The sequence below is a fragment of the Aptenodytes patagonicus genome, chromosome 2, assembly GCF_965638725.1.
Source record: "Aptenodytes patagonicus chromosome 2, bAptPat1.pri.cur, whole genome shotgun sequence".
NCBI classification, from domain to species: Eukaryota; Metazoa; Chordata; class Aves; order Sphenisciformes; family Spheniscidae; genus Aptenodytes; species Aptenodytes patagonicus.
In genome coordinates this window covers 53488417-53501865 of record NC_134950.1, presented here as the reverse complement: position 1 = coordinate 53501865, position 13449 = coordinate 53488417, and the positions used below count along the sequence as shown (strand labels likewise).

The 13449-nt window shown below is 40.6% G+C and overlaps 1 protein-coding gene across 10 annotated transcripts in view; it reads left to right on the top strand.

Moving 5' to 3' along the window:
- Positions 1–13449, top strand: part of GREB1L (GREB1 like retinoic acid receptor coactivator) — a 143923-nt gene that overhangs the window by 72772 nt on the left and 57702 nt on the right. For 8 of the 10 annotated variants that reach the window (XM_076329871.1, XM_076329869.1, XM_076329868.1 and 5 more), the window contains 3 exons: positions 3800–3971; positions 4184–4381; positions 12973–13149. In XM_076329871.1, coding sequence (XP_076185986.1) covers positions 3803–3971; positions 4184–4381; positions 12973–13149 — 544 coding nt within the window. In that variant the 5' untranslated portion in view covers positions 3800–3802. The remainder of the gene's footprint in view (positions 1–3799; positions 3972–4183; positions 4382–12972; positions 13150–13449) is intronic. The other 2 variants (XM_076329873.1, XM_076329870.1) reach the window with 1 other exon arrangement.

The following is a 13449-nucleotide window of genomic DNA, read 5'->3' as shown; positions in this document are numbered from 1 at the left end:
ACTGTACATACATACTCTGCATAATGCACATATTAACATCCTGCAGAGTCCAATCCAAAACAGAGCTCAAAAGGTTGCTGAGGGAAGCAGGCAACTTATGAATTACACTGGTATCCAGTGGTGGAGGTAAAAGGAAAGGTGAGGGTTGGAATACTGTATTACAGATGTGCAAATTGCTTGTTGCTGGGAATCTAACCAGCTCTGTGCTGAGCTAGCTGCAATTAGTGCACATGTAGATACGGAAAGAATTATTTACCCCAAATCAAACCTCCCGCCCATTAGAAACCTCTCAGTGCACCCAGGTAGGCTCCGGCGTAGTTCGGTGCAGCATGGCTGGATGCAGGACAGTGGGTGTGCGGGTGAGCACTGATGTATCAGTGTTGACGGGAGACAAACAGGCGTGTGAGATTGAGGAGGAGCTCCTCAGTCAAGCCCGGCTCCGTTTCCTCTCAGACACTGTGTCTTATATTCTCAGCAGCAACCAACCTGGGACCATCTTTTCCCATCCCCTCGAGCTCACTGACGCTACTGTGCAGAATTTTAGGGAACGCTTGTCTTAATTTCACTCTAGAAAGCAACAGGGGTTTTTTTGTTTGTTTGCTTGCTTGTTTTTTACCAAATGGCCGCATATAGGAATGTAGGATAGACATATTATGTGGATAACTTTTTTTAACAACGAGCATTAATTTAGTTACATTAAATCATTGGTTTTGGTCACATTTAAATGCAGTTATGGCAGGTACATGTCTTCATAACAGAAATGTTTGTTTCCTCTTTTTTCCTTCCCTTCAAATTCCACCAATTTATTTTTCCTCCAGGCTCTGTGCTGCCTCCTCAACCCCCCTCCGCACACATGAGCACGTTTAAAGCACGTTATGCTCCTGCTGCCTCCTCTGCCGCTGCTGCGGTGTTGCTCGCTGTGAGCTGTCTCCCATTTACACTGGGAGGAGGAAAACGAAGCGCTTCCTAATTGCACCAGAATCAAAAGCAGAAACACTTAAGGCATTAATACCTTGAATTGGTGCTCCTGGCTTTCGGGCAGGCTGGATCAGGATGGCACAACCCGAACCGGCCAGCAGCTCGCTGTCGGAGGGTCTCGCCAGTTCCTCTCCCCTGCAGAGGGAGAGCCTCCTGCTCCTCCTGCCCCTGCTCTCCCCCCCCCCCCCAGCTCCCTTGAACTCCAGATGAGGCCCAGCTGCCCTAATGGCCTCGGGCGGTGTTAGGAAATCAGCTGCCCGGTGCTGGCTCCCTGGCGCTGGTCTCCGGGGCTCCCAGCTTCCCCCGCCGCAGCCCAGCAGGACCCCCGGCCGCTCTGCCCTCTGGTACCGCCGCCTGCCCCGGCTTGCACAAACGCGTCCCCGACAAGGCTTCCTCCTCCTCCGCCTCCACGCTGCAGAGAGCAGGGCTCGCGCAAGTTGCGGTTCCTAAGCTTTCCTTTACTTGGCCTTTCCAACTGCAATCTTGTTTTCTCTTGGCACGCTAGAAATGTCCTCCAGTAATATTAACCAACCTTCTCAGGTAAATCCACGACCGTCGCCATCCACAAGCAAGTCTCTTTGTATAGATTCCAGGGAGGCAAATTAAATAGGCTTGACTCACCAGTATTTTTGCTGTGCGCATACTATATTTTATTAATAGTTTCCTGTCAAAATGAAAATAGTTGGCATAGATTGTATACAACGTATAGATTGTAGAAAATGTGGAGGATGAGCAGACTTCAGGCAGGTGATGTGCTGTGGGAATTGCAAATTTCCTGATTCTTAAAGATTGACTCATTTTTCTTACGGTATTTTACCTAAAGTCTTTTCATTTTAATACATTCCTGAAATCCTACCTTAAGCACATCGTACCTGACAGAAAATTCCACAGCACAGAAATGAAATTTTATGGTATGCAATTTAATGATATAATAGGTTGTCATGATTTCACTGACATTTATGGAAATATCATCACTGATTTCAGTAAAACCAGGATTTCAGTCACTTAGCTGTTTTTCATCAATTCTTTGTTCAAAGGCACCTGACAGGATTTAGTGTACTGCAATCTTATTCATGTTTCAGCGTAATTTTTTCCCTAACTCATTTTGTAGTTGTGTGTTTGTACACACTCCCTGCCATTCCAAATTTAATGAAAACTTACAAAATGAAAAAGAAAATCTACTTGTCTTAAATATTTTATTGCTGAAACACCTGAATGTGTCACATTAAGAAATTGTGTTTATATTGTCTCCGGTTGGGGCAGGGAAATGCTGTTGCCCCAAAATTTATTAAAAGTGGGTCTAAGTCAGAGATGTGGAATTCTTTGCCCAAAGCTGTATAAGTCTCTAACTGAACAGGGAACTGAGCCTCTCTGCCGGGTTGGAGGTGAGTAATTAGATAAGCTTCATGCCTATGTATTCCAGTAGTATAGTAATATTTAGCTCTTAAATATTTGTCTATACCAGCAGATCTCAAATGCTGCTGTAAGTGGCTGTCATCATTATTGCTCTTTTACCCGTGGCCCTGAGGACCTTGAGCAACCCAGTGATAAAGCAGGAGTGGAATTGTAGGTTTTCTAAATGCCAACTTATCTTCTCAGCCAAGGTCTCTTCCTGGTTATAGGGCTAGGTGACATCTAGTGAAGGGAAGTACAAAGATAATGTTATAAGGTTTTGTGCTTTTCTATCTATTGATTTAGCTGGGGAAAAGTTATCTCTGTTGAAATAAAATTCTCTGAAAATGCAGTCTTGTATTCACAACATTGGAAAATGTTAGATTGCTGTTTCTTTGGAACAAATGTCATACAATATAATGATCTAGCAAAGTGGAAAATTTCATGTTTCATTGAGTCTCCCTCGGCTCATTGTAAAACTTCTGTGGCCATCCTGCTACTAAATGTTTACATTTGAGAGTCTGTATCCTAATGCGGGGGGCACAAATACAACAGGCTGTGGCCTGTATAATGTCATCCAAGGAGAAGTAATGGTCTGTTTGTGCTTGAATATTTCATGACGTTCATAAATTCATCATTGTTATAAACATAAATGTTAATTGTCAAAGCAGATATTATTATCACTATACTGGTGTAAAGCATAGTTTAAAATAAAAACATTTCACAGCATTTGCTGTGTATGGTTTGGGTGTTATTTTTTTCTCTCTTTTTTTACTTATATCTTCTGTTGTAAGAGCACGATTAGACAATTTGAATTATATGGATCAGACTACATGTAAATCATAGTGTTACATTGAAGATAAGACATGAAGACCCTGAAAAGACAGAGAACTGACCTTCTGCTAATTTCAGTTAATCTTAGCAACAGCAAAAAAGTTATTGGATGTGTCTATATGTTATTCCTCTGCAAATGATGGCATACTAACAAGTAAAATTATGTTAACACAGTTAGACAACTAGTGATGAAACCAAACTTGACGTTTTTAATTTTCTATGTTATGTACCCTTCTGTAGTCTACTCTGAAAATCCTAAAAAATACAGTAATAATGATTTTATCTACCCTTCATTAAATTCTACACCAGGCAGGTTCTTGAGGCTGTTGAGAGGCCATGTATGCAGAAGACACAAAGCAGTGTGTTGGAAATGTGCTAAAAGCTGTTATTGAAACAAGAGGACGCAGTCTAGCAGATTGAGAGAGAAATGTGAACATGCAGTACTAGTTAGAGGTGTTATTTTCATAGCATACTTTCTTAATAACTTTATATCACTGTCATGGTGGATGTTAATAAGACCTTACTCTTTCATTTGTAAATGGTCTGCATATGCATTTTCCCACCCTCTTATCAGATGTTTTCTTTGTGTTTCTAGATCATGGGGAATTCATATGCAGGGCAACTAAAATCTGCTCGTTTTGAAGAAGCTCTTCATAACTCTATAGAAGCTTCTCTGAGATGTAGCAGCGTTGTCCCACGGCCAATCTTCTCACAGCTGTACCTGGATCCTGACCAGCCTCCTTTCTTGCCGGAAGGTAACCATGAAAGTATGGCACGTTTCAATTGTTGTTTTTCTGTGTGAGAAAAGGGTGGGATATGTTTCATTAAAAAACCAAGAAGCCGCACAGCAGTTCATTGTGTGACACAAAATCTGAATCTTGGGCCTCATTAAGCGGAAAGAATGGCATGCTGGTTATTTTAAAAGGAGCTAAATGCAAGTACTGATGAAAAGTTTATTTTATTTTTTATTCTTGCTCAGATGTGAAGCCAAAGGTAGAAGAGTTGGATAAAGAGTTAGTACATCGCTATTCACAAAATGGAAACCTGGACTTTTCTACCAACCAAACTGTTAATGAAATGGAAGATGAAGAGGAGGATGAAGACATGTCAGATTCCAGTAGTCCACCAATCCCGTATTCACAAAAACCTGCCCCGGAAGGGTCTTGCACTACTGATGGTTGGTATCCGTTCTTTTACATGTGTGACCTTTACAACTAATTCTCAGTATAATGCATAGTCTCTACAGTTAGAAACTCTTGAGCTAGGAAGTCTGGAAATACAGTTTATAGTCAAAGCCTTCAATATGAGAAAATACGGAGTAAGAGGACTTGTTTCAGGACATAAAATGTAATGTATTATTTGAAAGCAGGGTCTAAGACTTGCGGTGGCACTTTATTAGTTTCTGAAAGCCCCTTATTTTCTTTGGTCATCATTGGTTTACTGTCCTCAAAGAAGTTGCATAAGTTGGCATCAGTATGGCTGGTTCTCAATCTATCCCTGAATTATTCTCAGAAACGTTGGCAAAGCTGGATTTAGTTACTTCCATGGGCAGAAAGAAGAGTTTGGAGAGACAAAATGGAGAAGAGACTTGGTGTTCCTTCTGCCGCCAAGGGGATAAGAGGGATGGTAGTGGAAGCTTGTCTGGTTTGTCTTTGCCACCTGCCTGCTGGCCATTGCTAGTTTACCCTGAGCTGTCCTGATTGCTGTTCCAGATCAGTAAAGTTGTTGACAGTACTATTTTTGTTTGGTTTTAAATGTGTTAAAGAAAGGGTCAGATCATTATGAATTGGACCAAGTAAACTTGATGTAATTGGTTCATCTTATCTCATAATTGTGCTATTCTGAAGATTTAACTTCCTTAAAGAAGGAAGATATGTTCATATTTATTAGATATGCTTCTCTTAAAAACAACTCCCGCCCCCCTCAAACCCTTGGAAACAAACAACCCTTCCCACCAGGTCCAAAACCTGTTCTTGACATTTTATTCAGTCTCTTCCTGAATTAGGGGCTTCCTTGTGCAGAGGTCATAAAAAGTCGTAATTTGTAGAATGGTTTGGTACCTTATTATAGTGTATGTTTATATGTGGTGATAGAGGTAAGCGCTAGTGACTGGTAATCCTTTGACATTTTTGGGGGGTAATTGGTGGCAGATGTTGATGTTTTTGCCTTTACCCCTTCTGAATGCAGCTTATATAAGCATGTTTACTCTCCATAACAATGTACCTCCAGTTCCCTGTAATACAAAGAATAGAAAGGCTGGCTGCTATGAGAAGCTGGGGAATATTCTTGGGAGAATTTGTTACTCACACAGAATTGTGTTTGCTGTCCTTTGGAGGCTTGTAAATTGGTAGCAGCAGAGAAGGAGAAAGTATAAAACGATGTATTCCTAGGAAGGTATTCTCAATTGCGGACAAGTATCAGTAAGGGCTACAAAATCTCCTGTAGAGAGCAGGAGCAGTTCTGATCACTTCTGTTAAAGAAATGTAAAATAAACTGGGCAGGATGCAGAGGAGAACCAACAGGATGGTAAGAGGAAGGAGTTCTATCTAACGAGGCTTTTTGCCTGCCAGGACAAAAGCTGAGATGGCGTATGCTTACACCTTCTAAATATACCAAGGATAAAACACTAAGGAGGGAGAAGAGCCGGTCATGCCAACAGGGCCCTGCGGAAGTGTAATGGATGCGTAAAATGGTTGTGAATGCATTCAGGTTAAAGGTTTAGGATTCTTTGACTATTGGTGACACAGTTCTGGACCAGCCTGCCAGTAGCGGGAATAGGGCTCAAAACCTTACCTGGCTCCAAGGCCACCATTCATTCGATTGTGAAAGAGCTTTTTATATGACGTCAAGAGATCTTTCTCAGTCTCACTCACACGTTCTGGTGATCCCTGGTTGCGCTTGCATGCCCAGACAGAAATGTTAGTTGTGCGTTTCCAGTTAAATGTCCGTGTCTTTACTTGAGAGGTGACCTTTCATCCACATGCAAACTGTTCCATGTTCGCCAGTGCCTTTGCCGCCTCTGCTCAGGAGAGCTTCAAAAGGCTGCCCTGCCCGATGTGGCACTGCAAGGAGGTGCTCGGCTGTCGAGCGCGCACTGCAATGCAGACCTCTAGGCTGTGGCTGCATATTGCATGTCACAAGGTTATGCCTAGTTATGCTATAGTTACATAATATATGCTCATGTATATATGTAATATTATGCTTTTTAGTATGTCCTGGAAGAAGATGACCTTCCAGGGGCAGTTCTGTGTTTTGATTTTTATCTAGAAGTCCTTCTATGATCAGAGCACCCTAGAAGAAAGTTTCCTATGTTACATCCACAGAATTTTAGGATTGTTCATTAGTCTTTGTTAAGTTTACCATTCTGAATTTACAAAATCTGTCTCGCTCTTCAGTGTTGTTCTCAAGGAGCTAATTTAAGAGAGCAGAGGTTTTGTATCTGGAAAAGGAAAGGAAAATACATTTTTTGAAATACTGCTAATGATCTGTTAGGACAGTTTTACGTAAGTGTTTAAAACACACAGGGTCCCAAACATTCACGCTGAAGACAGTATCTCAACAAGATATTAATCTGATAGCTCATCTTTCATCTCGTGAATATGCCCTTCCAGAGATGTAAGACAGGATCGCTGCCATTGTTTACATCCCTTATCTTAGTTATTTAATTACAAAGATAAATAACATTAGGAAAATGTTAAATAATACTGATAGACTAATTGAAGTCACTGTAAGTGTTTGGATGCTTTAAACTAAGCATGTATTTAACTACTTATCCAAGAGCAAAATATTGGTACTAGAACCTGCAGTTCATAGCTCCGCTTGCTGTAAAACCCATTTCCCACCTTTTAGCACAGATGGGGTGAAACCTTTTTTCCTTTTAAGGTATTTGTGCTGTTTGTTTTTCCTGAATTCAGGATTTATGCCATAACCATCATATTTTCTGTGGTGACTTGTTCTTTTATTCATATGGCTGAGTTTTCAGTCACATGGGTGCAGGAAGTAGATCTTAATGCCTTTATTCATCAGTTAAAAAAATAAGTGCCTCACAAGTGACAGTTTGTTGGATGTTCCTTCTTAGCTGGCCATAATAGCAGATCCCTTAACTCTCCTGTTAGCCCACTGGAAAGAGCAAATGCATTTGCCATAGTTCCTTACTATTAGTCATAAAAGTAAAGACACTGTAATCAAGAAGAATAATGGTATTTGGGGGATTCACTTATTTTCAGGGGCTTTTTTTTCTGCTCAGCACAAACTTTTGTAACTAGCTTACCTGTTCTGTGAAAATAAGGTTTTCGTTTTCATACAGGTGCCTCAAATACGCAACAAAATAATCCAGGAAGCTGTTCTGAACTACTTGTTTGCTGTAGCTTTAAAAGAGGCTATTTCTAATTTGTGGAATAGCATTCTATGCAAGCTGTGGGAAACACAATAGTAGCACCTTTCTTTTGTTAGTAAATCCTCAATTTACCTGATGCTTAAAGAAGGGCCAAGGTAGTTTCAGAAGCAATTAGGCAAGCAGGTACTTAACACCTGATCAGTTACTGTGAAGTTACAATAGCAAGTGACAGTGACCGGTAATTCATATGTAATTCTTGGAAGCTAATTCCTTATGCAAATACCTCCATTTATTGCAGTACAACAAGGGGCTGGTACCCCACATTGAAACTACCTTGTTACTGGTGGGGAAAGGGAAATATACAAATTTCATTTTTAAGAAGATTCCAGCACTTCTAGGTGTTGACAGTTGTGGGGATACATTTTCATTTTCAGGAAGATGGGACTGGATTAATTTAAATGAAGTGATGTTGGAGAATGCAAATTTGCTTCTCAGAAGCAAAAACTAATGAATTTTCTTTCAAACAAATGCAGATAATGTCTGTAAAAGCTATTCATTATTCTTTTTTGTGACTGCTCTTGGTATTTGCAAATCTCTAATCAGAATATAAATGCCTGTTCTTTATTTAAAACAAAGCTGAGATCCTGTGGGAAGATGATTTTTTTTAATGGAACAGCTCAGCTGTGTGCTTTTACTTTTTATAATTATACACTGATAAACAATTTCATAAAGAGAAGCTGGTTTGCTTTAGTGACTCATGGGTTTTCTCCTCTTCATACTTAGATGTCCGTAAAAGGTACGTAGGTAAATGTGACACTGAAGTGCCATTCTTTTTTCTTAAGAGTTGTATGTGCTAGTGCTGCTTGACATAGAAATTTAGGTGCAAACTCAATTATAAACCAATAGCTATGAAATGTAAATGGATTTTGCATGTTCTAAATCTTAAACATGGGCAGCACAAGTTCTGCTTGTACAGAGACATCATGTCTTGTCATTCCTAATGTGGAAATGGTTATCTCTCACAAATAATTAAATATCAATGCAAAATCATTCAAAACAGAAGAAAAAAAGGTTTGGGGTCTCTGTGTTGCTTGCTAGTTGGAAAAATACAATTTTATATATATAAATATAGCAGAGAAAGGGGTTAATCTCTCCTTCCTCTCCCCACAGTCAGTTACTTGCTTCCAAATTAATGTTTCTCACGTGGAATTTTCTCATTCAGTTTAAAAAAGCAGCAGGAACTTAAAACTCGAAGAGTGATTTGCAGCCGTAAAAGCCAAGGGAAAGAAGGATAATGAAGGGCTCTTGAACATACCACCTGCTTGTCTTTGAAGGAAGATTCAAGACTTTTACTGCACAGAAGCAGATTTGCATTCTCTCCCTATCTCCCGGTCAAAGTGAGCCCCAGCTGTACCTGGCCAAGCTCCGCAGCCCTCCTTGGCTCTCTTGTTGCAGCTGTTGAATAAACAAGAGAAGAGCCCCCGGAGGCTCTGAGGGTCTGTCTGTGCTGCCCCCTCTTGCTGCGCACCCATCGGGATCCCTTTCCCCTCTGCAGAAGGGGAGCCAGAGGAAACCCTCAGTGTCAGCCCTGTTACTTGTCTCGCTCCCTCAGAAGACGAGGTTTCAGCAGTTGCCTGTGAGCTCTGCTGCCCGTCTGTTGGGAAGCCGGTAGCTGCTTTCTGCCACTTCTGGTAGAGAGGTAGAGATCCTAAAGGTACTAAATTTCAGCAAGATTTATGAAGTTCAGGAGCTGGTTGGATGACATTGGTGTCCCCAAACTAATGTCCCCTGGGGCAGAAAAGTAATTGCAGCTCTCCTCTTACACAGCCTGAACATTACAGAGGCATGTGCTGGCCAGCCAGTCTACACATACATACCTCTGATCCCGAGATGTCGCCAACCAAAGCAGAGGAGGATGCCGGAGGAGATTGTGCAAGGAGGAAGAAGGGGAACATGGAAGGGATCTGAGAGCATTTTGGGTGGCGTAAGAGACGATACGGGGGTAAACTTTAGGTATTGTTTGCGCATTAGGCAGGATGTGGCATTTCTACAGTACAGTCCTCCACATCCTAAATGGTGGGAAATATTACATATTTTCAGATCAGCAGTCTCTCAGGTAAGAGGCTGCTGTTGCCTGTGGTAGCAGACTGAAATACATCCGTTTGTTTCGGTGGGTACTGCTAAGATGTTACAGAGTAACGCTTATAAACTTGTTAAGATGTTGTGATGGGTTTCCTTAGGGTTTTCCTGCACCTTCTCCCCTGGGGACTCAGGAGACTGGTGATGTGCAGCTGCTCAAAGCGTAGCTGATGTTGTTTTGCTCCTAGCCTGGATGGTAGCAGAGTCTTTGCTTCCGTCTCGGATGTTGTGGAGTGCTGGAGCGTTGCTTCATCTCACTGGGACATCAAAACCCTCAAGCATCCAAAGAGGCTCTAAGCTTCTCATACGATCTTCAGCCCTCTCAATGTCGTGTGCTCTTTCTGAAAGCAAGTCTATATGGAAACATAACTGTTAACAAAATTGACAACCAAAATCCTGCTTTCTTTGGTGTCCTAGTATTGCTATTACTCAGAATTAATTCAAAAGCCTCTTTTTAGTCACTGTTTGTGCTTCTGGGCATTATCTGAAAATTTTTAGGTAGAGACAAGGCTAAGGAGTAATTGTGTAAAAGCACAGGTTTAAATCTGTCTTGCAATCTTACCGCACTTGCTGTTTCATTATCCTTATCTACAGATTTCCTGTTTGCCCACATTGTCAGCAGTGGGTAATTTTTCTATTTTAAATCTAGACGTAGAGTGGTATTTTCTAAGCATGTCAGGCATTCAGTGAAATCTGAGTAGCTAAATATTTAAGGCCAGTTTTGAAAATTCTAGACATAATACCCAAATGGCATAAGCATTTGAATAAGCAAATTCTATTTTGTTCCTATGTTTATCTGCAACTGTTTCTTTCTAAACTACATTGAAAAATCTAGATAATACTTAGCCTGGTACCTAGCCTTCCGTTTGATTAGGATCAATATGTTTCTAAGGAATACACCTTAAAAAGAGTTTAACATACTAAAATCAAATTGCATCTAATCAGAAAAGAATAATTTTTGCTTTAAATATGCAGTTTTAATGCTTTTCCCCTAAAACATAGGTTCCTTCTTATTGGTAAGTTATCACTAAAATCTGCTGATTTGTAAATAAAAACTTTAGGCACTTCATTTTAATTCATTGGCTGGAAGAAGGTGTGTGTGAGGGGTGAATCCAAGCTAGCTTTCAGCTCAAATGAGCTGCTGCTGGGACCAAGCTGACTGAATAACTGAAGAAACTATTCAGCCAAGAACTGGTTCAGCGGATTGTGGGTGTAGGCACAAGACTGTACCTGTGTTGGACCCTGTCTTCAGCAAGCTGCTGCTTGCCAGGAAGTTCACGCTAGCTGACTCTGTGCATTCCACTTTGCGCATGCTCTTTGCCTGGTACAGTTCTGAGATAAAAACAAAAAACAACATTAGCTTTCACTGTCTTTGCTGAAGTTTTAAACTATGGGTTTTAGCACAGTAGGTAAGAGTGCAGACACAGATATTAATAATGGCTGAGGTGGCTGTTGGTTAAGCTGCGATCGCATTGTGTTTCCAGATGCTTTGTCAGTGTCCTTCTCCAGTGGTTTGACTTTTCTTCACAATTTTTGTAACAACTGTGGACTACTTGAATAATATTTTGAATTAAGTGTAAGTTATATATAAATAGCTGAAGTCTTACTAGGTATTACAATAATTTCTAATTTAGTTTGATATGTTTGTTTTTAACAATAATATTAAAACAGGACACTATGATTTTTATTTTCTTTCTTTTGAAATATTGATTCATGCAGATGCATGCATGTGTTGTCTATGTTGTGATATTTCTATGGCTGTAGTGAAAGAGAGGTGGTCAATGGATAAATGTGTCATGTCTTTGGACATCCTGAAATAGGGGGGTTTTCCACCAGCTGCTGCCGGGAGAGGTGTGAGGCCAGACTGTTGCACTGATCTGGCAGCTGGAGAAGTGAGAATTGGAGGGGAACACAATATAATAGTCTGGTTCTTCATAAAACTTGGGAGTGCTTTCATTGACTTCTGCCTAAGGGAAATTGGAAAGCCCGGTGTGATTGTACCTTTCCTGTGGAGGAAGCCACACGACTGTTGCTTTCTCTCACACCTGTCATTTCCTTGCTTGAAAATAGAAGTTGCTCGAGAAAAATAATATGATGGAGCTGTACTAAAAAGTGACGGGTGATTGTGACCACTGTAAGTCCAGTGCTGAAGCTAATGGAAGAGTCTTTGGATGTTGTTAATTTACTTACAAAAGAATTTAACTTTGAAGTTGGTTTTGGTATAAGCAAAAGATTGGACCAGATGGACCTCCAGAGGTCCCATAATTGCTCTGTGATTTGAAGTGCCCTAAGCTGTACCATCCAACCTTTTGAAAATCCACACTGTGGCTGCTTGGTGGGTGGCTGCCAAGCTCACCCTGAGTCCTGAGCTTGCAAGGGCCCTGTTGCGGTGCCTGGCCACAGCTCTGGGCTGCCATGTTGTGCTTTTTTGGGTGTCCCAGCCTGCCACCTGCTCACTGCAGGACGTGGAACAGCAGAAGCTCACTCCAGTCCCCGGTTTTGCCCACTTCTGCCGCTGGCTTTAGCCCTACATTGACCCGTAGCACAAGAACCAACGTTACGTTCTTATTTTGTGCGCATATGTGTATTTGGGTGGGAAAAAAAACTAATTGGAGACTTGAAGTCATGCAGTCCATTGAGACTTCAAGAGACTCAACTGGAGACTTACAGAAAACATGCTGTACATCTGTAAAACCAGTGAATTAATGTTTTGCTTGCTGGAATTCCTAAAATGTATAGACAAGTCAAAAATTAGATTTTTAAATATTTTTCCTTTAGTAGTCAGTACTAAACTTCAGTCGTGAAATTTTATCATTGCTTTGTATTACTTAGTGATGTTTATGTACCAATGTCAGCCTGTTACAAGCAACAAAGACAAAACTGGTTCTCTTGAAAAAAGACTGTAAACTAAAATTTGGCAAAGAAAAAATATGTTTTCGGATGTTTAAGAGCTGTTTTCTGTTAAAAAATCACAAACTTTCCTTCTTATTTTGAATGTTTTTGAAAAATTGAGTTTCTGAGCCATTTGATGTCTAGTCTTTAGAGACTTACTTCTCTGCCTGAACGTGTTCAGGATCTCTTTAAAATGTTTATCTGTTGTCTCTGAAACCCTGAGCTAGTGGATCTGATGAGATGCTATCTCCATTTCCTCTATTTCCCTTGAAAAGGATATATTAAAACCCCCGGTTACAGCATCAAGTTGTGAAGCCCCATTTGCTTTTGGAATGCATAAAAAGAAGAAAATTAAATGAAATCTTTTGAAGATTTATCATTTGTTTTGGTTTGTTTTGTAGGTTTTTGTCAAGCAGGCAAGGATTTACGATTAGTATCTCTGTGCATGGAGCAAATTGATATCCCAGCAGGTTTCCTGTTAGTAGGAGCCAAATCTCCCAACCTTCCTGAGCACATTCTAGTCTGCGCTGTTGACAAGCGGTTTTTGCCAGATGATCATGGAAAAAATGCACTTTTAGGTAAGAGATTTTTTTTTTTCTTCATGCCATAATAATTCAGAGAAAAAGGTCAGTTCAAAATTATCTAAAGTCATTTCAGCTAATGACCTTCTATTAGAAATATGTTGAGGACAGGCTTGTTTTTATTAAATTAAATCCATAGCTGAACCTGCCTTAAAAGCCCATTTTAAAACAAGTCCCCGATTCCACAATTAACCACAATCGAAGCTCGGCGATTTCTGTGTGGGCATAAGTCAATTGCAGCCCTGGCATTCTAAATGTGAACTATCCACATACTCTTTATCTCTACTGATGCTTACA